Source organism: Miscanthus floridulus, chromosome 8 (assembly GCF_019320115.1).
Source record: "Miscanthus floridulus cultivar M001 chromosome 8, ASM1932011v1, whole genome shotgun sequence".
Classification (NCBI taxonomy): domain Eukaryota; kingdom Viridiplantae; phylum Streptophyta; class Magnoliopsida; order Poales; family Poaceae; genus Miscanthus; species Miscanthus floridulus.
Genome location: NC_089587.1, coordinates 215753561 through 215779154, shown reverse-complemented (window position 1 = coordinate 215779154; position 25594 = coordinate 215753561). Strand labels below are relative to the sequence as shown.

Below are 25594 nucleotides of genomic sequence, written 5' to 3'. Positions count from 1 at the left end.
GCCATACCGGCTGGGACAGGGTACGGCGGGGATTACCAGCCATTGTGTCCTAACGTTGTATCCACGATCAGCGCCCACCGGCTGGGACAGGGTACGGCGGGGATTACCGGCCACTGTGTCCTAACACTGTACCCACGATCAGCCGCCCACTCGAGGCCTCGGCACTGTACACCAAGGTCTCGGCTATCTTGGGGTTCGTGCCTGCCGAGACCCCTCCACCACGGTGCGGCCTCGACACCGACCAAGTCTCGGCCTCACGCGCAGTCCGACCACAGTGGCTTGCACGTCCACCGCCGCACCCACTCCGAGGCAGTCCCAGGGCTCCCACGACGCATAGGATCTGATGGGACGGCCACACCGCCCCAGTGCTCCAAGGACGGACCACTCCGACGGCCACACCACCACAGGAACAGGCTACAGGGCCCGAACACGCCGCCTCTGTTCACATGGCGCCGTATAGTTAGCTCATGTACCGTCCTAGTCCTCCTTTAGGCTATAAAAGGAGAGGACTTAGGCTGTTTTAGGGGGGAGAACACCTGGTAACTCCCACACACACACGCACATCCCTGCCGCCTGAGAGCAACGTCTCAAGCGGCCCGCACGACACCCTGCCGAGACCTGGGACCAGCTCCCTCTCTCCTTTAGCTTGTAACCCCCTACTATGAGTACCTCGGTGCAAGGAATACAAGATCGATCTCTCAGACTGGACGTAGGGCCTCGATTGCCTGAACCAGTATAAACCTTGTGTCTCTTTGCATCACCATCCGGAATCGGGAGCACGCAGAATAAATTCACTGGTTGGTTGAGGACCCCCCGGTCCGAAACACCGACAGTTGGCGCGCCAGGTAGGGGGTGCTGCGTGTCGGTTTCGTCATCCCAGCAGGTTCCAGATGGCAGACCCCATATGACCATTATGTCTCGGCACCGTGGTTTGGTTCGAGAGCCTAGAGTTCATGTCTCTAGGGCATGAGTACGACATGGTGCTCCTCACTCCTCGAGCCCCACTGTCCGACGATGAAGTTACGCCCCGGCAGCCCAGGCGCAGGCGGCGTCCTGGTGGCCGCTCTCGCCGTGCTCGCCAAGCACGGCATAAACAAGGCCACCCCAACGCTACGCGAATCCAGGGCGACACGCCACCCCCCGCCAATATCCTATGACCAGCTGTTGGCACAGGGTCTCTGGCTGGGGACCTGTCTAGCCTGAGCTTGGACAAAGGAAAGTTGCCTATGGCACGCGGCGATGCCCAGTCGTCAAGCTCCGCTCCACCACTCCCTGAAGAGCCGACCCCGGCGGGGCAGAATCCAGCGACGGCACCGTCCCCATACCCCTTTGGGTTGAGAAATGCCGCCGCCTCTTACGCCTACGCTTACACTGCCGCTCACAAGCATCCCTCGGAACGCCGCCAGTGCTTCGCTCTCGACCTGAGCACCCACTCCGACTCCTCGGACGAGGACGAGGCGTGGCTCGGGGTGGATTTATCCGGACTCCATAACCCTGGGGCTTTGCGCTAGTTCTTGGCCGCAAGCGACTACTGCTTCGGCTAACCTGACTCCGACGACGAAGGCACCTACGACCCTACTCGTGAGTGTTTTCATGTCGGGCTCGGGATGCCGAGGGTGGGCGAAGAGGATGAGGGGGCAGGTAGCCATTCCCCGCTCCTCCCCGGCGCGGGCGTCGCTACACCTCCATGCGCCGTCCTGCCGGCCGCACGAAATGAGAACGTCGCTCTTGCGCGACCTCAGCGCCCAGACCTAGAATAGCTCTGTGAGCTCTAGGCCAAGGTCGAGCAAGACCAACTCCTTCTGTAGCAGCTTCGAGACTCTCTCGAACAGGAACAACAAGGTTGCGGCGATGGCGGGGGAGCCCGACGGAGGGCCCTCGACGTGCATCACCGCATCCATAACGACGAAGGGAGTGAGCAACCCCCGGTCTTCAATTGCGCTAGCCAGAACGTCGCGGCTATGGCAATGCTGGTTTGCGCAATGCCCGAGCCTTCTACCGCGGAGGGGCGATGGGTCCGCGGTGAGCTCCGAGATCTCCTAGAGACCGCTGTGGTTCAGCAAGCCAAGAGTTCCGCCTCCCGACGGCACGGGGGCGTCTCGAACCTGCCCGCGGCACCACCTCAGCAGGACAGGGAAGCCTCGGCTCATCCCGAACCTGCTCGAGCATCGATAGCCCACAGGGTCCCCGTGCTTCTTGACCGCCTCGACAGTCAACACGAGGGGCAGGGAGACCACGAGGTGGTCGGCCGACGACGACGCCACAACGGTGAGGGGCCCACCCGAGGCTACCATGTGCACCGAGGTGGCCGCTACGACAGTGAGGAAGACCGCAGCCCTTCTCCTGAGCCACCTGGCCCTCGAGTCTTTAGCAGAGCTATCCGTGTCGCCCAGTTCCCGACCCGTTTTCGGCAACCAGCCAACCTCATGAAATACAGCGGTGAGACCAACCCCAAACTCTGGCTTGCCGACTACCGCCTGGCCTGCCAGCTAGGTGGCGCGGATGATGACCTGCTCATCATCCGTAACCTCCCCTTGCTCTTGTCAGACTCGGCGCGAGCCTGGCTCGAGCACCTCCCTCCCTCACAAATCCACGACTGGCGCGACTTGGTTAGGGTCTTCGTTGGGAATTTCTAGGGCACATACGTACGTCCCAGAAACTCCTGGGACCTTAAGAGTTGCCGCTAGAAACCAGGCGAGTCTCTTCGAGATTTCATCCGGCGCTTCTCCAAGCAGTGCACCGAGCTGCCCAGCATCGGCGACTCGGAGATCATCCAGGCTTTCCTCTCCGACACCACCTGCTAGGACCTGGTGCGGGAGCTAGGTCAGAACGTGCCATGCACCGCTGCTGTGCTCCTCGACATCGCCACCAACTTTGCCTCAGGCGAGGAGGCCGTCGGTGCCATCTTCCCCGACAGCGACGCCAAGGGAAAACGGAGGGATGAGGCCTCCGATGCCTCGGCCTCCCACCTCCCTAAGAGAAAGAAAAAGGGGCGCCTAGGGAAGCAGGAGGTCATGGAGGCTGATCTGGTCGGGGCCGTAGAACGCAAGAATCCCCGAGGCCCCAAAGACCCTAGGCCTTTCGACGACATGCTCAAGAAACCATGCCCTTATCACCAAGGCTCGGTCAAGCACGCCCTCGAGGATTGCTCCATGCTGCGACGTTACTACGCCAGGCTCGGGCTCCCCGACGACGACGCCAAGCAGAAGGGCACCGGCGATCGGGACGAGGACAAGGACGACGGGTTCCCCGAGGTACGCAACGCCTTCATGATCTTCGGCGGGCCCTCGGCATGCCTTACCACGCGGCAGCGCAAGAGGGAACGCCGAGAAGTCTTCTCGATCAAGGTAGCCACCCCCCAGTACCTTGACTAGTCTCGAGAGGCGATCACCTTCGATCGAGATGACCACCCTGACCGTGTTCCGAATCCTGGGCAGTACCCGCTGGTTGTCGACCCGATCATCGGCAACACCCGACTCTCCAAGGTGTTGATGGATGGAGGCAGCGGCCTCAACATCCTCTACGCCAACACCCTGGAGCTCTTGGAGATCGACCGGTCGAGGCTCCGAGGCGATGTCGCACCCTTCCACAGCATCGTGCCAGGGAAGCGCACGCGACCCCTCGGGCGCATCGACCTTCCTGTCTGCTTCGGCACCCCCTCCAACTACCGCAAGGAAGTCCTCACCTTCAAGGTAGTCGGGTTCGGGGGAGCCTACCATGCCATTCTGGGGTGGCCGTGCTACGCCAAGTTCATGGCAGTGCCCAACTATACCTACCTCAAGCTCAAGATGCCAGGCCCTGGCGGTGTCATCACGATTGAGTCCACGTACGAACATGCATACGACTGCGACGTTGAATGCATCGAGTACGCCGAGGCTCTTGCGGAGGCCGAGACCCTCATCGCCCACCTCGACCAACTCAGTGGCGAGGTGCCTAACTCCAAGCGTCGCGCAGGGGCGTTCGAGCCCGCGGAAACCATCAAACTCATCCCGGTCGACCCCGCCTGCCCCAACGACCAGGCGCTGAGGATCAGCGCCACCCTCAACATCAAATAGGAAGCCGTGCTCGTCGACTTCCTCCGTGCGAATGCCGACATATTTGCATGGAGTCCCTCGGACATGCCGGGCATACCGAGGGAAGTCACCGAGCACGCCTTGGACGTCCGAGCCGGCTCTAGACCGGTGAGGCAACACCTGCGCCGCTTCGACGAGGAAAAGCGTAGGGCCATCGGTGAGGAGGTGCAGAAACTGCTGGCGGCCGGGTTCATCAAGGAGGTATCCCACCCAGAGTGGTTGGCTAACCCCGTGTTAGTTAGGAAGAAAAGTGGGAAATGGAGGATGTGTGTAGACTATACCGGTTTGAACAAAGCCTGTCCAAAAGTCCCCTTCCCATTACCTCGAATCGATTAGATCGTTGACTCCACTGCGGGATGCGAAACCCTGTCTTTCCTTGATGCGTATTCTGGTTACCATCAAATCCAGATGAAAGAGTCCGACCAGCTCGTGACTTCTTTCATCACACCATTCGACATGTACTGCTACATGACGATGCCCTTCGGCCTCAGAAACGCTGGTGCCACGTACCAGCGGTGCATGACCCAGGTCTTTGGCGACAACATTGGGCGGACCGTCGAGGCCTACGTAGACGACATCGTGGTCAAGACCAGAAAGGCCGAGGGTCTCGTCGATGACTTGACAATAACCTTCAAATGCCTTAGAGAGAAGGGCATCAAGCTCAATCCCGAGAAGTGTGTGTTCGGGGTTCCCCGAGGCATGCTCTTGGGATTCATAGTCTCGGAACGCGGCATCGAAGCCAACCCAGAGAAGGTCTCGGCCATAACCGGCATGGGACCAATCAGGGACCTCAAGGGAGTACAGAGGGTCATGGGATGCCTTGCGGCCCTGAGCCGATTCATCTCGCACCTCGGCAAAAAAGGTTTGCCTCTATACCGACTCTTGAGAAAATCCGAGCATTTTTCCTGGACTCCCGAGGTCGAAGAAGCCCTCGACAGACTCAAAGCACAGCTCACGAATCCTCCCGTCCTGATACCCCCGGCCATGGACAAGACCCTCTTGCTCTACGTCGCCGCAACGACCCAAGTGGCCAGCGCCACCGTAGTGGTAGAGAGGCAGGAAGAGGGGCACACTCTGCCCACCCAACGACTTGTTTATTTCATCAGCGAGGTGCTCTCTGAGACCAAAGCACGCTACCCCCATGTCCAGAAGCTGGTCTACGCCGTGGTCCTGGCCCGGTGTCGCAGAACCGACCAATTTATAAGAATACAAGTACAATGGCAATCTGCAAGCGGTCGCACTGTTATACTTGAACCCATATAAACCTGGTAGTCCGTCGAGTACCACGACGGGTCTCGATAAACGATTTACAACAACCAAGATCGTACAGGATTCAACATACATGCCACATATTACATAAAGTTCACAGATACTTTTCATAATCAGAGTACGAATAAAAGTTATTACAAACCAAGTTTGATATATAAAGCGGAAGCAAATAAGTTTGAAGATAAAGTTTCCAACATAGTTGATACAGTGCCAAGCCAGATCACGGTCCATAAAAGCAAAGATAGGAATTACTAAAGAAGCCTGCCCAAGGCTTACTCCTCATCCACGGCGGGATAGAAGCAACTCTTGCAATAACCATGATACACAGTGCCATCTACAACAATGGGAAAATAAACCCTGAGTACGAGAAGGTACTCAGCTTGACTTACCCGTCATGAACCAGAAATAAAATGACTCCAAGGATTATGCAAGGCTGTATAAGTGGACGTAACTTGGCAACATTTTGCGAAAAAGGCAACTTACCCGTTGAACAATTATGATTCCTTTATCAAGTTAATTATAACTATTCCTTTCTAGATTAGCAACTATCCTGTGCCAAAGATGTGGTATATCATTTAGAAGCATACAATAGTAACCATAGCAGGTATTGTAATTCCAATTTTTATCCGAACCATCATGTTTCATAACACAGTTACTACGATGTTGGAGCTAGCCAAGTTTCTCACTATCCAGGAGAGACGGCGATTCGAATCGATTTCAACCAGCTGGGAATTTATTCCTAACACAAACCCAGGTCTACCAGCCACGATAGCCTTAGGTCACCTTTGATACAACTCAGGTACACATTTCGCGGGTCCGTACCGCGCCGCACAATCTGGAACACCAGATGCCAGGATGCTCAGGCCAAGCCTGCCCTTGGGCTCAGTCTGATCGTTCCCCAGAAGGAGCGCACAACAGAACGATTCCCGACCTGAGTTGAATTACTCGGCTTCGCGGTCGGAACGAATTATCCGGCCAGCTAAGTGAGAGGCATGCGTTCAATCTTGTCAGAAGTTCCAACAACAGTACGGTCCTTGATCGACATAGACGGGGATAGATCCACACCCAAGACCTCCATGTCTTGTTGCTTTTCTATCGACATCCCGCCCGGTCTCCATTTACATTAACCATGGTTCTTTTCCACGATAACAATTATAACCAACCGTACTCCGGTATCCACCTACATCTCGCAGGTGACAGGACATCACCCGACTTCTACCGGTCTAAGCATGGCTAAGCATATATATTCGATCCTGGACCTATACCGGTTAAAGGTGTAATATCTGGACAAGGAATGTACATGCATCAAGTGGTTTCATTCAACTCTTATAACCTAATGCATCAATCATAAATACGTAAGTAAACATTTGTAAATTACTGGGAGACTTATAATGCTCCGGGGCTTGCCTCGCAGAAAGGAAGTAGGGCGATGGTCAGGACACTCTGGAAGCTCTTCAGGGTTCTGCTCCACGCCTTCGGGAGCTGCGGCTTGCGGATCCTCCTGCAGGTTCCCTTCCTCTGCTTCTTCGAATTCCAACAACGTGATCTCTTCCTCCGATCCTAGATGCATGAGTATGGTATAAGTATTACAAATGCATATATGTTAACAAGTGCATCACGTTGTTTGAGTAGGTGCATATCTCTTCTCGGTTACTACTTAACTACTTCTACAATGCATCGACTATGCCACAAACAGTAGCTACTTGTTTCACTCATAACTGGAGTTCTACAAATCCAAAAACAGTGATCCTGGACTTTCTGGAAAGCTTATCAAATTCTCTACAACTTTGTTATTAACCATTTTTACAGTACACATCAGTTTCAACATGCAACTCATCACACCCTAGAATCAGTCCGGAAATTATTTAATATGCAATATAAAGTAATAATACTTCTACTCCATGTAATCATTCCAAATTTGACAACTTAATATCTACCAACAGTGTAGGCATACCAAATACATTTTAGATAATATAATGGTGAAGCCCAAACTATTTACTAAATTGCCTTTATTATTTTATTTAGATATCTAGGTTAAATAATAAATATATATCAGATGTGCTTAATAATTTCTCAAAAATTTACAGAGTCTTACTAATGCTATCAAAGGACTACTATAAAAATTTCATGTCATTTTACTAAGTAGAACATTCTATACAAAAATGATAAGGAAGCAAGGCTTGAAATATCATAAATGGAAAATCCTATTGAAAAGTGTCAAGCAATAGATTTCTTATTTTTCTTAACATCCATATGGTACTAGTGTTACCTCCAACAAATTTCATGAATTTTGGACTCATAAATAATTTATAAAAATTCATGCAAGGATTGACTAGCCATAAAAGAAAAATCTATAATTATAATTCTACACATGCACTGGTCTTCAAATTTTTACCCAAGCTCATATATGCTAAGACTAGATTACCACAAAAATTTCATAATTTTTGGAGCACAGGAACTCTAGATATAAAATAAACAAATTTAAATGCATTCAAAAGCACATTTCAATTCCTGATTTAAATCTCTAGAAATTTCTACTGTTGAAACCAAGAACATATTTTTCTTAAATACTACACTTCCTAAGCAACACAACCATATTTATTTCAAAATTTTAGGAGCTACCAAACTGAAGATACAAAATTCACAAAACAAATCAAAAACTGGAATAAAATGAGTTAGCCTTCAAACACTGAGTCGCTGACCGGTGGGACCCGGTGGTCAGGGGACCCCACATGTCATTGACTCGAAGCAGAGCAGCGGCGCTGCTGGGCACTGCGCGGCTGCGGCTCATCGACGGCGAGCTTCGCCGGCGGTAGCATCTACGCTACGTGCTCTACGTGACCTAGCGAACCTACTGAGCCACTTGGCCGGACCTATTGCCGGCCCTAGAGCTGACGGCGGCGACCATGGCGGAGCGGCGGGGCTGGACCACGGCAATATGCCGGTGTGGGCTACGGTGGTTCAAATTAACGCGTGGACAAGCGTCAGCGGATGCTGGGGAACCTAGCGCGCTAGCTAACGGAGCGGGAGGAGGACTGTGGCGGCGTGGCCACGACGACAAGGTCCGCGGCGGAGCTCCGGTGAGCATTGGCACGGCGCTGGCGCTTACCGAACTCGAATGGCGGGCACGGGAAGAAGCAGTGGTTTGCTGGGGCACTAGTGGAGGCATTGCAGGGGTGGAGAAGCAGCGAGGGCGAGCTGGTGTTGGCTATGGCGACGGCAGAGCTGCGAGAGCTCAGCGGCTGCTGCTGCGAGGAAGAAAGGCCGAGGCAACGCGAAAACGGAGTGCGATTGAGTGCGGGCGGGCGCTGGCGTGATGAAGGCGCGCTCGGGCGTGTCGTGGCCTGGCTAGGCAGAGCAGAGGCGACGCGCGGCCGTTTCTCCTCCACGCGGCGGCCATGGCCTGACGGCGGTCGGCCACTGAATCAGCCGATTCAGTTCGTCAGTCGCGAACGGTGATGCCTGACAGCGCGTTTTCAAGTCGACATATCTGCTAATCCGTGGCTCCTTCGTGTAAACATCCTAAACAAATTTTGTAGACTCATGTACCAGCTACAAGTGTTGTTCAATGATCGTGTTCTAATTCTCAACGTAAACTGAGTAAAATCCTCCCCAAGGTGAGCCTGTCAGTCGGTCAGTGAAAAAGACTTGGTGAAATTTGCTGTGTGGAAATCAGTGATTTGATGATTTTTGAAATCCAATTTCACACATGTTAGGAGCTGAATCAGTCAAAGGCCCAAAAATCAAAGTTGTTCCTTATGTCAAACACTACAACATTGCTTTAGTGAACTCCTCCATGCAAGGTCCCTAACACCTAGTTCAACTTTAGTCAAACATGTCACTTTGAAATCATGATACATATTCAAACCATGGCTAAATGACCAAACTAGCCCTAGCCTTAAATACCAAAGTTGTTCATGATGATACTCTAAGCATGTTTAAACAATTTGCAAGGTCATTTAAGCATTTCATATAGTAGTCACTCATATAGCTATCCAGGTCAACACATGTAATATTACTTAAGTGCTTGATCATGAAAGGTGACCTTCATGAACAAGGTTCCTTTTGTTAACCTAAGTGTAGCTAAAGTGTTTTAGTGACCAACATCACCCACTTGCATTCATTTGCACATGATCATATGCATATGTTCTAAGAAACATGAGATAACAAGCAATGTTTCATATGTTTCGATCAAATGTTTCAATTGTAAATGATGATTTATGAATGCTTGATGCTCATGCTCATGTTATGCAAGTCAAGTTATGCAAGGCTAACACCCGAGGTGTTACACCCGGCGCAAACTGCGTCACTACTTCGAGTCGCACCCAGTGACTGTGGTATCATCTTTCCCCCTGGGCGAAATAGTTCATAACCGGGAGGCCTCGGGCAGGATAGCCAAATGGGCTGTCGAGCTTATGGGGGAAACCTTGACCTTTGCGCCTCGAAAGGCGATCAAGTCTCAGGTCTTGGCCGATTTCATGGCTGAATGGACAGATACCCAACTGCCACCCACTCAAATTCGGACGGAATACTGGACCCTGTACTTCGATGGATCCCTGATGAAGACCGGGGCAGGCGCGGGTCTGCTCTTCATTTCGCCCCTTGGAGTACACATGCACTACATGGTGCGGCTCCATTTCGCCGCCTCCAACAACGTGGCCAAATACGAGGCCCTCATCAACGGCTTACAAGTCGCCATCGAACTTGGGGCGTGACGCCTCGATGTCCGAGGCGACTCGCGGCTCGTCATAGATCAAGTGATGAAGGAGTCAAACTGCCTCGACCCCAAAATGGAGGCTTACTGCAAGCTGGTACGACACCTAGAAGACAAGTTCGATGGTCTCGAGCTAAATCACGTCGCGCGGAAGTACAACGAGGCCGCCGACGAGCTGGCAAAGATGGCCTCAGCATGGGTCCCGGTCCCCCCAAACGTCTTCGCCAGAGACCTCCACAAACCTTCCATTGGATACACCTCGGCAATAGAGGAGGGCCCACCTATGGAACCCAAACCGAAGCTCGACGCCCCCTCTGCTGCCGAGACCCCCTCGACCAAGCCCGAGGTCATGGAAGTCAGCGCCGAGCCTCCACGGACTGATCAGGACGTGGATTGGCGAGTCCCGTTCCTCGATTGGCTCGATCGGGAGGAGCTTCCTGATGACAGAACCAAAGCACGATGGCTTGCGTGGCGAGCCAAGACCTACGCCCTCTACAACGGCGAATTGTACAGGCAAAGTCCCTCAGGTGTCCTCCAACGGTGTATCAGTTCCGAAGCGGGCCAAGCCCTGCTTTGGGACTTACACGCGGGCGCCTGCGGGCACCATGCGGCGCCTCGGACGCTCGTAGGGAACGCTTTTCACCAAGGGTTCTACTGGCCGACGGTAGTCGCTGATGCTACCAAGCTGGTACGCTCCTACGAAGGATGCCAGTACTATGCCCGGCAAACACACCTCCCGGCCCTGGCCCTGCAAACCATCCCCATCACATGGCCATTCACCGTATGGGGTCTCGACATGGTCGGGCCTCTGCAAAAGGCCCCCGGGGGCTTCACCCATCTATTGGTATCAATCGACAAGTTCTCCAAATGGATCGAGGCTCGTCCGATCAATCGAATCAAATCCGAGTAGGCGGTGCTATTCTTCACTGACATCATCCACAGGTTTGGGGTCCCCAACACCATCATCACCGACAACGGGACGCAGTTCACCGGCAAAAGGTTCCTGACGTTTTGCGACGACCACCACATCTGTGTGGCCTGGTCGGCCGTAGGACATCCAAGGACCAACGGCCAAGTAGAGCGTGCCAACGGCATGATCCTACAAGGCCTCAAGCTAAGGATTCACAACCGATTGAAAAAGTTCAGCAAAAAATGGCTCGCCGAGCTCCCGTCGGTCATCTGGAGCCTGAGGAACACTCCAAGCCGAGCCACGGGATTCACACCTTTTTTCCTAGTCTATGGGGCCGAGGCCATCCTCCCCACTGACTTGGAATATGGTTCCCCGAGGCTGCAAGCCTATAACGAACAAAGTAACCGCACCACCCGAGAGGATGCCCTTGATCAACTGGAGGAAGCCCGAGACGTCGCGCTACTACACTCGGCCAAATACCAGCAGAGCCTGCGGTGCTATCAGGCCCGACGCGTCCGAGGCCGAGACTTGAAGGTAGGCGACCTGGTGTTGAGGCTAGCACAGAGCAACAAGGGTCGCCACAAGCTGACCCCGCCATGGGAAGGACCGTACATCATCGCCCGAGTGCTGAAGCCCAGGACCTACAAACTGGCCAACGAGAAGGGCGAAGTCTTCACCAACGCTTGGAACATAGAACAGCTACGTCGCTTTTATCCCTAAATTTCCAAGCATTGTATATATCGTTTCTCGAAGTACAATTAAAAACCGTTCTTTAGTTCGTCTAACTTTTCGAGAAACCCCCCGAGCCCATCGTAGGCCTCGGCAATACAGTAACACGGCAAGGGAAACTCGGTTCTGCCTCGGCAGAACCAAGCCTCCCTCGAGGGCTAGATAGGGGACCCCTCCCTAGGCGTCCCCTAGGTCCCCCTAGGTCCCATGCACCATTCTTCAGTTGTTTTTTGCAAAAAATCCTACGCCAAGTCCCTAGCAGGCTCTGACAAATTAGTTGTAAAAACCCCTCGGACCAAGGTCTGTTTCCTAAGCAAGAGGCCGGTAGAGTCGCGAGACGGCCTACGCCTCCGGGCTACGGCACTCCCTCACTACCTCTCGCTCAAGGGACGGCTTAGGCCCCAAGGGGGTGTTTTGCAAACAAAATCCGATCAAGAGCGACAGAGGGCAGAGGCTCGGAAACATAAGAAAAACAACTAGGAAACACAAGTACTTCAAAAGTAAAGGCCTCGACGGCCACAAGCGTTACGATACAAAAATAATAATAATAACCCCTATTCTATCTTTACATAGCCCCCGGGGCCTAGATCAAGGCTCAGGGCCTTCAGCACCGGCAGATGGTAGGGGAAGAACCACCTCCTCTTCGAAGAGCGTCACCAGCGCCGTGCCAGGGCCTTCCGCCGCCTCCATCAGCTTCGCCACCACCGCGTCGGCCTCCTCGTCGTCATCAGGAAGAACATAGCCATCACTGATGGCCGAGAGGTCGACGCCAAGGTAGTGAGAGGAGATGACGGCCAGCGCCCGCTTGACACCCGTGTGCAGTGCCCCTCGGAGCCGCTCGCGCATCTGGCTACTCAGCGCAATCAAGCGGCTCCCAAGGGAGCTGCTTGACTGAACCCCCTCGACCTCCAAGGCCTCGCAGGCGGAAAGGGCAGCACGCTTCAGCGCCTCGTGCTCCCCGATCTCGGTCTCGAGCACCGTCTGCACCGCGCTGGAAGCCTCGGCGGCCCGAATGATCTCCGCCTCCGACTCTGCACCGTGGAAAATGGAATGAAGTCGAGCGAGAGAAAGGACAACCTAAGTTAGGGACGGAAGCCCATGGAACTCACCCTTGGCCTTCTGCTCCCAGCGATGGGTCTCGGCTTGACAGGCCTCGGCCTTCTCCTTCAACCGTTGGGCCTCGAACCTAGAGGCCTTGGCCGCCCTGGAAGCTTCACTTCCCAGCTCTGCGTCATACAAGGAAGTCCGGGAGCAAACATAAGGAAAAGGAAACAAAACAAGGGGACTGGAACTCACCCTCGACCGCCCCCTTCAAAACCACAGCCTCGATTTGCCAGGCCTCAACCGCAGTGAGGGCCTCGTTCAGAGCGCCTTTGGTCAGCCGGTGCGCACTCTCCTCTGCCCCCAGCGGCCCAGCGAGGGCCTTGCCCGAGGCCGTCGCCTCTTCGGCCCGGGACCTGAAGGCATCCCGATCGCTGACCGCGCGGGTAAGCTCCTCCTCCAGCTCCTTGACCCGCGCCGCCAAAGGAGCGAGCTGTGCCTGGACCGTGGCCGCCTCGACCTTCGCATCGGCACAGCGAAGGCGGAGGTCCTCCACCTTCGCGCTTCGCGCCGATAGAAGCTCGTTAGCGTCGGCAAGAAGGCCCTTCTGCCGGTGAAGCTGGTCCCAGACGCCCCTCTCCCACCGGAGAAAGACCGACTTCCCAAGCGACCGGGTCTCGAGCTCCTGGGGAAGCAGAGCGAGGGTCATTGGTCGCAACAAAATCAGGAAAGTAAACATCGTGCGAGAAAGAAAAACACGAACCTGGGTGACTCCGGGCAGTTCGTCGGCCACCACGGATAGCGCCGTCCGTAGCGACCGCTCCGCCAGCTGGCAGTACTGCTCGAAGGTGTTCCAGTGCCTGCCCTCGGCCGCGTCCTCAAGGGCGAACAGAGGCTCCCCCTCAGGGTCGTCCCGGCTCCGCCACAGTACCCGTGGGTGATCCCACCCGCGAGGCTCGGGCCGGACCCGCACGAGGGCTGAGCTTCCCTTGTCCAAGAGCGGCGCTGGTTGCTCCACGGCATCGGTCTCCTCGGCGTCGACCACCTCCCGCGCCTAGGAAGTATCGTCGGAGGAGATCGGATAGACCACCGCCTCCCGGACGCTCTCTCGCAACAACGGCGGGCCCTGAACCAAGGGCACCACCGAGGCCTCCGCCGCCTGCATCTCCGCCTCCTGCACAGACGGTCTCACTGCCATCACGACGATCTTGGTGACCTCGGGGGCTCTAGCCTCTGCAATTACGGCTTCGGCGGTCTCGGGGGCTCTGGCCTCCGCCATCGTAGCCTCGGCAGACGCAGAGACACCGACCGTGGCCACCGTGGTCTCGGCGGTCGCAGGCGCCGTAGCCTACATCGCCTCAGCCTTAGAGACCCCGGGGGCCTCGGCAACAAAGGGCACGCCGGCCCCATCTGACTCATGAGCCTCGCCCCCACGAGGCGGAAGCGCTCCCTCCCTCGTCTGTGTAGGGGCCGCCTTGGCAGCCCTTCCTTGGGCGGCTGGCCCCTTTGGGTCGACCCTCGCCGACATCGCACCGTGTTGGATAGCGGCTTGTGCCTCCGCCACCCAGTGTGCGGAGGAGCCGGGGCTCGCCTTAAGCCCCTTAAGAGGCGCCAAGGGGAGGTCGTCCGTAGGCCGCTTCCGACTAAGGAAAATTAACCTACAGGGTCAGCGCAAAACTAAAAAAGCGACTGAAAAAACACCATGACCCTGCCAAGAATACACTTGCCTTGATCGGGGCGGCCCCCGCTTCGCCACGGCAAACCTCATCCACAGCGGCGAAGGCGGCGGCAGAGGCGTCGCCTCCGTATCCATCGACGCCGGTCGGTCTTCAGCGGACCCCGGCGCCCCTTCGATCCTCTGCAAGGGCGGTGGCATCGCCTCCGCCACCACCCGCTCCACCACGGCCGCCGAGCCTACCGGGCTGACGGCGCGTTTGCCTAACGCTCGCGCCTCGGGCGTGTCGGCCTCGGCCCCGGAGCGGGCAACCGCCGGCCCCGGGTCCGCTTCTCCTCCCCTTCCCGGGGGTGCCGGGCTGCTTGCCGACACCCCGGGCGCCACCTCCACGACATCAGGAAGGTGGTCCAGGGGACCTCGCCCTCCCTCGACCTTGTCGTCCCCGTCCGAGGCCTCCGTTGACAACGACGTCGACGGGGATTCCTTCAGCGGAAGACCGTCCTTCCGTTGTTGACGGCGGTGCTTATCCAGCTCCTCGCGCGCGAGGATGTGCTTCATGCGCTTCGCCGCCTTGGCGTCCTTTCGCCTCTTCTGCGCATCGGCGTGAGCGCGGTTGACCGCCCGCCGCCCCGCGTCCTCGGGAACGGGCGGTGGAGAGGAGCGCACGTCCCTCATCCCCTGAAGGAACGACAAACGCACATAAATGGACAAGGGGTAAGGGGAGACTGAGGAGGTTCAGAGGCTACAGCGGCGCGCGACTTACCAGTGAAAGAAACCCCCACGACGGCCGCATCGCGATAGGGGTCAAGTTGCCGCCCCTCAGCTTCGCCTCTACCGTCTCCCCCACCCGACGAAGAATATCCTCCTCGGAAAGGGCGGAGGAGGACATCCGGGTGCCCTCAATGGGCTCACCCGGCTTCATCTCGAACAGCCGCCGCCGCCGAGCCATCAGCGGCAGCACCCTCCGGCGGTGGAACGCGGCCACAACCACAGCCACGGTGAGGCCGTGGCCCTGCAGCCTCGCCAGCCCCTCTAGGAGCGGCTCCAGCTTGGGCTGGTCGACCTTCAGGACGCCCCACTTCCACTTCTCCGGGCAACTCCCCACAATCCGCCTGGTGTAGGGGGGAAGCCCTCCGTCGTCGTTACGAAGGTAAAACCAACTCGTGTACCACCGGTGGTTGGAGGACGCGAGTTGGGCCAGGATGTAGAGGTGCAGGCAGTCCTGACGCACTTGGAGAGTGCAGCCTCCGGCCCTTGCCGCCTTCCTCTTACCCGACGTGCCCGTCGGCTTTGTAGTATGCCCCGCCCGAAACAGATGGAGCCACAACTCCCAATGGGGAGCGATCCCTAAATACCCCTCGTAGACGGCAACAAAGATAGCTGCCTGAGCGATGGAGTTGGGATTAAAATTGTGGAGCTCCACGCCGTAGTAGTGCATGAGCGCCCACATGAACCGGTCCGCCGGGACGCCGAGGCCGCGCTCGTGGAAGGAGACGAAGCTTACGACGTAGCCGTCGTGAGGCCTTGGCTCCGGCTCGCCGTACGGAGCAATCCACTCTGGCCTAGTGGAGTCAGTCACCGGGCGGAGGAGCCCACCGTCGACAAGCGACTGGAGCATCTCCTCGGTGACGTCCGACGGATCCCAGGGGTCCGCCTCGACAACAACGATGTCACCAGCCATGGGTGCGATGGAGGAATCAGGTGCGGCGGTGAGTCTTTTCTCTCCCTCCCACGCTCTCGCTTTTTTCTCGCTTTGTCCCTAGGCTCGCTCTTCCTCCTCTCCTTCTCGGCACTCGCTGCTCTAGCGACGGCTCGGCGGGGGCGGCGCTAATGCAGGCAAGGTAAGACGAGGAGGGGCAAAACTCCCCGGGTATTTATGCAGGGAGGAGGCGAAACGAGCGGGCGATGAAATCGGGGAAGTTTCCCCCCAATCCGGCGTGGTTAACCACGAGCCGATTTCGCCGGCCCACGCGCCCACGTCTCCCTCATTAAATGCAAGGACGGTTACGTCCCATCCACCATGCCACGCTCGGCCACTACGGCAGCAGGTGTCGTTTCGACTCCCAATGAAATTGCCTCAAAAGGCGCGCCGCCCGTACCAAGCCAATAGGGAAGATATTCCCTGCGGCCTATTCCTTTCGTATGAAGGAATCCGGCTCTGAACCTATTACGATCCAGGGGTTCGAAGGCTGGGCCCCAAAGGGTTTCGACAGCCGCCCCAGGATAACAGAGTCAGGGACGACCGCGGGCGAGCCCATACGGGGCCGAGGCCCAAGCAAGCGAAACGCTTGGGACGCCCAAAGTTGTGTCCGAGACCGGAGGAAAGTCTCCGAATGGGATCCCACCGTAGGGAGGCACCGAGCCACCGAGGCCTAGCGAACGGCCTCGGCACCCACTAGAGACATCCTCTGGTACTCTTGGAGTGTGTCTCTGGACCGCTAGCCGTCCCCTAGCAAACGGGGTACGGGCCTCCACTCGGACTACCCGATAACAACTCACCGGAAGTGCCACCGCTCGTGCCCATCGAGGGTAGTGAGGCACATTCCACCCCTCCTTCCGAGCGAAAAGGAAGTGCGAGGGTCGCACAAAAAGTCAGGGGAACCCCCGACGGCCTTCTCGCTTTATGCAGAGGCTAGGGGGCTCTTCCTGCAACCTTGCCGAGACCCAGCGACCCCAGCTCGCACTCAAAGGGGCTCGGCAAAACAAACCCTCCTTCCGAGCGAAAAGGAAGCGTGAGGGTCGTACAAAAAGACAGGGGAGTCCCTGATAGCCCTCTCATCCTGTGCAGAGGCTAGGGGGCTCTTCCTGCAAATACGCCGAGACCCCACAACTCGGGCCCATGCCCAAAAAGGGCCTCGGCAAACAAACCCTCACGCGCGAGGGGCGTATAAAAAGTCAGGGGAACTCCCGACGGCCCTCTCGCTCTGCGCAGAGGCTAGGGGCTCTTCCTACAACCTTGCCAAGACCGGAATGGGCTCGGCAAACAAACCCTCCGTCCGAACGAAAAGGATACGTGAGGGGCGAATGAAAAAGTCAGGGGACCCCCGACCGTCCTCTTGCTCCAGGCGGAGGCTCGGGGGCTCCTCTTGCACCCAAAAACCAAGACAAACGGTTCAAAGCCATGCTAGAGGTTTCATTACAAAACACGATAAAGGGCACCGAGCCCGTTACGGTCCAGGGGTTTGAAGGCTGGGCCTCTAAGAGGTTTCGACAGCCACCCTAGGGCAACAGAGTCAGGGACGACTTCGGGGCGAGCCTACGAATGGCCTAGGCCCGAACGAACAGTCGCTCGGGGCGTCCTAAGTCGTGTCCGAGACCGGCAGGAAAGTATCCGAATGGGATCCCACCGTAGGGAGGCACCGAGCCACCGAGGCCCAGCGAACGGCCTTGGCACCCACTAGAGAAATCCTTTGGTACTTTTGGAGTGCGTCTCTGGACCGCTAGCCGTCCCCTAGCGAACGGGGCTCGGGCCTCCACTCGGACTACCCGATAACAGCTCACCGAAAGTGTCCACGCTCGCACCCATCGAGGGTAGCCTGGCATATTCCACCCCTCCTTCCGAGCGAAAGGAAGCATGAGGGACATACCCAAAGTCAGGGGGACCCCTGACGAACCTCTCGCTTCGTGCGGAGGCTAGAGGGCTTCTTTTTTTTGCAGCCTCGCCGAGACCCCCGCAACCCGAACTTGCGCTTATGGGCTCGGCAAATGCAATAAGAACTGATCGCTCAAACGCGAAAATGGAGAAAGCCCCTGGAGGAGTAACTTCACTCCTCCAGGGGCTCGGGGGCTACACCCGGCGGGTGCGCTCGCGCGCACCCACCGGAACCTCAAAAAACAAAACCAATTCCTACGGAGCAGGCATAAACCCAGCCTCGACAAACCCTCAGGGAGAGTGCACGCACTCACCCCGAGGCTCGGGGGCTACTGTCGGGTACCTTAGAACGGGGTACCCCAAGCAAACATCAAACGTGTCGCTGAAATCCCATCTAAAAAATAAAGCTAGAAGGTAAGCCGTGGGCCCCTCACCTGCCACGACCGAGTCCGCTGGGCCCTCCTCCACCTCGCCTCGAGCCTTGAGCAGGAGGTCTCGGCATCCTGGAACAAACTCCGCCTCGCGCGAGGCTCCCCAGGGTAGGCCTCGGTAGGGGCGCCGTCTCCGTCTCGCCCGAGGCTCTCTAGGGAAGGCCTCGGCAGGGGGTACATTCTCCGTCTCGCGCGAGGCCTCGGCAAGGAGCCCGATCTCCGTCTCGCGCGAGGCCCCAGCCTCCGTGTCGCTCGAGGCCGGGTCGCCCGCAGCCCGTCACCCCCCGCCTCGACCGACCCTCCAGACGACGTGTCATGTCCCATTAATGCTTCAACCACTCCCGCAATCTCAGCCGGACGACGGCTCAACGCCATAGGATGGCCGACGCGACCTGAGGTCGCATCAGCGCCATGCCGGCCGGGACAGGACACGGCAGGGATTACCAGCCACTGTGTCCAAACGCTGTATCCACGATTACCGCCATACCGGCTGGGACAGGGTACGGCGGGGATTACCGACCACTGTGTCCTAATGCTGTATCCACGATCAGCGCCCACCGGCTGGGACAGGGTACGGCGGGGATTACCGGCCACTGTGTCCTAACACTGTACCCACGATCAGCTGCCCACTCGAGGCCTCGGCACTGTACACCAAGGTCTCGGCTATCTTGGGGTTCGTGCCTACCGAGACCCCTCCACCACGGTGCAACCTCGACACCGACCAAGTCTCGGCCTCGCGCGCAGTCCAACCACAGTGGCTTGCACGTCCACCGCCGCACCCACTCCGAGGCAGTCCCGGGGCTCCCACGACGCACAGGATCTGATGGGACGGCCACGCCGCTCCAGTGCTCCAAGGACGGACCACTCCGACGGCCACACCACCACAGGAACAGGCTACAGGGCCCGGACACGCCGCCTCTGTTCACATGGCGCCGTATAGTTAGCTCATGTACCGTCCTAGTCCTCTCTTAGGCTATAAAAGGAGAGGACTTGGGCTGTTTTAGGGGGGAGAACACCTGGTAACTCCCACACACACACGCACATCCCTGCCGCCTGAGAGCAACATCTCAAGCGGCCTGCACGACACCCTGCCGAGACCTGGGACCAGCTCCCTCTCTCCTTTAGCTTGTAACCCCCTACTATGAGCACCTCGGTGCAAGGAATACAAGATCGATCTCTCAGACTGGACGTAGGGCCTCGATTGCCTGAACCAGTATAAACCTTGTGTCTCTTTGCATCATCATCCGGAATCGGGAGCACGCAGAACAAATTCACTGGTTGGTTGAGGACCCCCGGTCCGAAACACCGACACCAGTGATCATAAATCTGGAAGATGGTGGTGCGGTGATGGTCATCTGCACAGTACATCACAAGAGTTGGATACTTGGATTCTAGAATCAATTGGCCTCGTTTGGCTGTCCGTGTATATTATACAAGTGTGAATAGTCCCACCCGTGTATTGGATGAATCCACGCCATCCACTCAATACACGCACGATTTGACAACCACGTGGGAACTCGGGGGTGGACCGGTGGTTCCCACTGTGCTAATCTACGCAATGCTCACTTAAAGAAACCTCTTTCTCTATTATTCGTAGTAGACCAAATACAGTGCAGAACAGATTGTTTTTCCTTTTTGAAGGAATGGCATCTTTTTTTATTTATCCAAAACATAGAAAAGATAATGGTTTAAGCAATCATACGCTGAAAGAAAATCAGAGCCCGTCTTGCCAGTCAAAACCCCAGTCCAGCGCAGGGCACATGGTGAGACCTCCCTTGCACAGGCTGCACAACTGTTGTCGCAAGCAATGCTCCCCTGTCCGTAATACATGCAAGCATACGCCTGCTCTGCACTGTTCTGTACTGCTCGGTGTATTATTTCTTTGGTGCATGTTGCGTTTAATTAACGTGCCATTGCCACCACAGGTAGAGGAGGAGGAGGTGCCGGCCGCGGGCCGAACGTGCCGGATCAGCCGCCGCAGGGGTCGCTCTACAGGATGCCGTCGCAGATGACCCCGCCTCAGGCCGCCACGGTGTTCTACAATTCCCAGTACGGGTGAGTGCTCCTGTCGCCTATACGTTTCAGGCTTTCAGCTGTTCCCCCTCTTTAAAATCTCTGGAGCCAGGCCGTAGAAATACGTACAGCAGATCGCCAGATCCATGTACGTCTCAGCCGAGCTGAGCTCACGATGATGCGCTGGTGATATGGGCATTGCCAGATTGCCTACGTACGCGTGTGTTTGTAGCGAGTGCCGTATGCGTACGTACGTGCCTGTATCATCGCAGCTGTCCATCGTCATCGTGGGATCCGAGCACACCGCAACTCTGAATTATCAATTGACAGGGGCGGCACATGTCCATTTCAAGGCCGTGTCATTCTGTTCTCTCTCTCACTTCTTGTTTTGATCCGGAGAGGATAGCCATCGTTACTCGTTAGGCCGTGACAACTCCCTATCGTAGCGGCTGCTTTTGGGTATTTGGAAGTTCAGAGAGCCGCAGCCATATGAATCGTCAGAGAATTTGCATGCTGAACTGACCTTAGAGGCCAGATAGAGTTGTGATAGAAAAGAAAGTTATTGAGCTGCTCTTTTGTGGGAGGAGAACAACAAAAGGTCATTGGTCTTTGTTGATGTTCCATTTACCGAGCTAGCAGCTGACATCTGCGTGCGTTTCACTTTCACGGAACCATGTTTCTTTCACGGCGCAGCTTTCAGTTATCGTTTCCTTAATTGGACAGGTGGGTTCAGTTGCCAAGAGGCGCAGATGGGCCCACGTGTCCCCATGCCTCTTCTGCTGGGCCCTGAGATAGGCCCATTAAATTTGGGCCGATGGGAGGGAGACAGCAGCTCAGCATGGGCATTCACTCTGGAGGTCCCGCTACTGCCACCCTCTGTTTCCTTCTCTCTTTACCCCAGACAGCAGACCACCATGGGCTGTGTTGCCTACCCTGCAAACAATCTCTTCACTTTGTTGTTTTGCTGCAGATTTGATTGCCTGCATTCATCTCTTAGTTCCACTTGGTTTTAAAGATATTTGCAAATATGTGCTCCGTATCAATCCATTGGCATGGATCATATAGGTGCAGTACTCATTAGAAGTTGCAGTAGGATTTCATGACCAATTTGGTACTTCATACTTCTTTCTTTGCTATAGGAGTTACTCTATAGTTTCTTTACAAGATAATTCTCTGAGATCAAGTTTTGGAATTCATAAGGATGGTATTTGTTTAATTTAATCCCTATTGTGATGAAGTATGCTTTCATGTTTATTTGGAGGTCCCCTGCTTGACATTTTGTTTGTTGATGATTAGTACTTCTGATGTGATCTTGCCAGCTGGTCAGATGTTTTTAGGTTTGTTGCAAGGTGCAGAAGCATTGAACAGCAAGCAACTTTTCCTAATAAACTATTAATACTGAGCAATGTGATGCAAGAGCTGAAGAGGGGAGGGGGGGGGGGGGGGGGGGGGGGTGCGCTTTATTTTAGCTCGACATATAATAGTGCTTGAGATAATTTTTAGGCTTTACAACCATGCTAGCAGGTAGATATGTCTCTAGGAGTGAGAGACAGCGATGGGCCTCATGCTCAGCGCAATCACTATATTTCTTTTGTAAGGCACTGAAGATGTTCTGCAAACTTTTGCAGGTACTGGTACCCACCTGATTATCCATACCAACAGGCAAGCAATCCAGTCTCAATTTCATCTCCTCCCCTTCAATGTCATTTTTGTTGTTTTTTGCAATAATTGGCATTACTACATGAATTATTGGCTAAATCACACTGTTTACTTGCCATGGTCTGAAACTCTGAATTCAGTATTAAACTTCTCATCTTTGAATACAAAGTATTTTAAGTAATGAAACCTGGCGATGTCTGCATGATAGGGCCTTTGTTTATTGGTCATCAAACTCATCATGCATTTTGTACCAGAATGAGACACTAGCACAACCTGGCAATCTAACTGAAACCATGAAACCTGAAAATTGATGAGCAGGCATTGTACAATTCTCAAGTGCTACAACATTACTACCCTCAGATGTATGGTCCAGCCTCTCCTTCAGGACCACCCTACCAATACATGGGGTATTTGCCTGGTGGCCCAAGTCCAAGGACTGGATTCTCGCCGATGCAGCAACCCATGCGACCACCGTTCTTTCAGCAGCCAACGGCACAGATGGATGGTTTTTTCCCACCAGGGCCGTCGCTTCCGCCTAATTTCAGACTCCAGCTGCCCCCTCATGCAGTCTCAAGGGAATCTGATGATGCATCTGGTATGCTACTCCAATCATTCTTTGTCAGTTAGCGTGGTGTTTCTTGCTGAAACCTGGGAAACAAACGCATTTTGGTTTAATAATTCTAATGTTGCAAGATAACTGTTACTATAAAATCTTGGTATCATAAAATTATGCCATTTTTTTACAGTTGGATGTAACATATGTTAATTGCAGAAAAGAACTGTAAACAGTCACTTTGTTTTCAATAAACTGATATCTTACCGCTGGCATTCTTAGCAGGCTCTCAGTCAGCTCAGCCAACTTCTTCAACTCCAGCTACCATCACAAACAACCAGGAAGATTCGAGGCCTGTAGTGTCAGATTCAGATCCAAACACACCAAATTGACTTTCTGAGAATCCTGGCAACATGATCTGATGTCAATCTGATGCAGACTATTGGTGGTCTGTAACAGAGTCCATGATACTCTCACATCTTGACTGAAAAAGTACCCAAAGAATTGTTCTTTCATTATTTCTAATAATTCTTTTTTGAATTCTTGCATTGCATTTTTTCACCGAATCCATTGTACGCCCGACTGAATTTCAAGTTCAAAATTCAGGAATTCGCTAGCATAAGTTCCGGTGGCATGTTAGTGTTCAAAGTACTGCCGTGCTGTTAATTCGTATCTCAATGTGCAGTACAGCTTTTCATGAGGAGGCACCCAGTTTTATTGCAACAAGAACTTTTTTTTTCCTTCGATCAAGCAACGGCACCAATTTCTACTTCTGTTCTATTATAAATGATTCGCTGTTCGTTCTTTAGTATGACAGGTGAAACTACAGGCTTACCTGAGAATACTGACAAGCAAGCTTGCATCTTCACTCTGAATTCTGAAATTGACATGTTCATGCGACACCATATTTTCTACTGTGAAACCGACCGTCATCAAAGAAAGAAATTCAGTACTTATACTTACATAATAGTACAAATTTACTGGTAACATTAAACTTTGGAATTCACATGCATGTACTGTTCATATTATTAGCTTGCAGCTGCAGGAACATTTCCTTCAAGCAGGAATTCGACCAAACGATCAATGTTGACGCTCGAGGTCCCGCCGCCATCTGTTGCCGCCACGGCCTTCTCCTTCCACATTGTTGCTTTGGCCTTCATGTCTTTGCCTTTGTCACCGTCCATGGCTTCTTTTATGAGCCGTGCCACCTCCGCCCTCGTGACATTGTTGTCAATCTCCAGTCCAATTTCCCAGTTGGTGCAGGCATATCGGCAGTTGGTCATCTGCTCGGCGAAGAACGGCCAGCAGATCATCGGCACGCCGGCGCGTATGCTCTCCAGCGTCGAGTTCCACCCAGAGTGCGTCAGGAACAGCCCGGTGCACGGATGCGACAGGACCTGTTCCTGCGGGCACCAGCTGAGGAAGAGCCCTCTATCTCTCGTCTCAGCGTAGAACTCCTCCGGCAGCACAGCCTTGTCGCCGGTGACGAGGTCCGGCCTGATGACCCACAGGAACGGCCTGCCGCAGCGCGCCAGGCCCCACGCGAACTCGGCGAGCTGAGCCGGCGTCATGACCGTGATGCTGCCGAAGTTGACGTACACGACCGAGCCGTCCCCTCCCCGGGCGTCCAGCCACTGGAGGCAGCTCAGGTCCTCCTTCCAGAGGCTGCCGCAGATCGCAGCCGCGTCGGGACGGGCCATGGTGCCGGCGAACGTGAGGAGCGGGCCGATGGTGTACACGCGAGGGAAGATGCGGCGCAGCGCGTCGACGACGTCCTGCTCCAGCGCGTCGAACGTGTTGATGATCATCCCCTGCGAGCGGTGCGCGTTCTGGGCCTCGTTGCTGTCGAAGTGCACCATGAAGTCGTCCGGGTCCGTCGTGCGGATGAAGCTGGGCATGTCTCGCAGACGGATGCCCGGCATCCCGGGCACCCAGTCGAGCACCGTGTCCAGGTACCCGTTGGTCAGGTAGCTCTCATCTGCAGTACATACACACATGTGAGCATGTTGCATATAGCAACGCATGAGGGTGGCCGTACCGTACCTTTGAGTGGCACGTAGCCTCTGTCCATGAGCTCCTTGTAGTGGAGGTACCCCATGAAGCCACACGCGCTCATGGTGCAGAACACGACGGCGAGGATGCCCATCTCGTTGGCCACCCTCTGCGCGAAGCTCATGAAGTTGTCCAGTACGACGCAGGTGACCGGCGGCCGGCCGGGCATGCCGTTGAGCCTCGTCAGGAGGTCCCTAAACGGCGCGGCGCCGTTCCGGAGAAGCGACTCGCAGAGCGTGGGGATGTCCTGCGTGACGTCGTCGTCGTTGCCGGACGGAGGCAGGCCGTCCAGGATGGTCTCGAACCGGAAGTCGTCGAGGCCATCCAGCGCGTCCGCGCCACGGGACCGGAGCAGGCGGCGGTGGTTGTACTCGGTGTTGACGTAGGTGACGAAGAAGCCCCTCGAGTGCAGCACCTTGGCGAGCTGCAGCAGCGGCGTGACGTGGCCCTGCGCGGGGTACGGGATGAGCACCGCGTGGGGGCGCGCGTTGGAGCCCATCGAGGTTTTGCCTTGTTGGATGACGCCGCCGTGTGTTACCGCAGATGATGGACGAAGGTGTGGCGATGGTCACCATGAATCAGTTCCGGCATGTGGGGATATATTAGTAGTATATATCGTGGGTGGGACGGACATCTCCAGCGCAGCAGCCTGTTTTGGCTGTGGCTTGTCGTAAACTATCGTAAATTTTTAGTTAGAACAGTATTTCTTTCTCACACAAACTAGTCAGCAGTACTTTTTCACGAACCAGCAACTAAACAAACCAGCCAACTAAACAGTATGCATGATGGATTATCAAATGTGTACAGAACTACAGATATATTATGTATGCATATGAGAAATAAAAAAAATAAAAATTCAAACTTACGCTTATTTAGTTCAAAG

General features: G+C 55.1%; 2 protein-coding genes across 4 annotated transcripts; one reads left to right on the top strand and one right to left on the bottom strand.

The window, feature by feature from the left end:
• The first annotated feature begins 18845 nt into the window (after positions 1-18845).
• LOC136470626 (uncharacterized) lies at positions 18846-23163 on the top strand. Its single transcript, XM_066468404.1, has 5 exons — positions 18846-19005; positions 20360-20489; positions 22076-22109; positions 22425-22701; positions 22945-23163. Exons 1-5 carry the CDS (start codon positions 18846-18848, stop codon positions 23049-23051), a joined length of 708 nt encoding a protein of 235 aa, XP_066324501.1. The 3' UTR covers positions 23052-23163.
• A 353-nt stretch (positions 23164-23516) lies between these two features.
• Positions 23517-25343, bottom strand: LOC136478141 (7-deoxyloganetin glucosyltransferase-like). 3 transcript variants are annotated; one of them, XM_066476483.1, is made up of 3 exons: positions 24703-25343; positions 23671-24637; positions 23517-23573 (listed from the first exon to the last, which is right to left on the bottom strand). In XM_066476483.1, exons 1-2 carry the CDS (start codon positions 25208-25210, stop codon positions 23688-23690), a joined length of 1458 nt encoding a protein of 485 aa, XP_066332580.1. In that variant the 5' UTR covers positions 25211-25343; the 3' UTR covers positions 23517-23573; positions 23671-23687. The 3 variants fall into 3 exon arrangements, with proteins under 3 accessions (XP_066332580.1, XP_066332581.1, XP_066332579.1); XM_066476484.1 differs by having other exon boundaries at positions 23677-24637; XM_066476482.1 differs by lacking the exon at positions 23517-23573 and having other exon boundaries at positions 23597-24637.
• Between the last annotated feature and the right edge of the window lie 251 nt (positions 25344-25594).

Bases quoted from the DNA above. Each gene is read 5' to 3' on its own strand.
- LOC136470626 (XM_066468404.1), top strand. From the start codon at position 18,846: ATGCCGGCCGGGACAGGACACGGCAGGGATTACCAGCCACTGTGTCCA. The intron at 20,490-22,075 runs GTGAGTGCTCCT...AAACTTTTGCAG, and splicing joins TTCTACAATTCCCAGTACGG to GTACTGGTACCCACCTGATT. The intron at 22,702-22,944 runs GTATGCTACTCC...CATTCTTAGCAG, and splicing joins GGAATCTGATGATGCATCTG to GCTCTCAGTCAGCTCAGCCA.
- LOC136478141 (XM_066476483.1), bottom strand. From the start codon at position 25,210: ATGGGCTCCAACGCGCGCCCCCACGCGGTGCTCATCCCGTACCCCGCG. The intron at 24,638-24,702 runs GTACGGTACGGC...TATGTACTGCAG, and splicing joins AGGCTACGTGCCACTCAAAG to ATGAGAGCTACCTGACCAAC.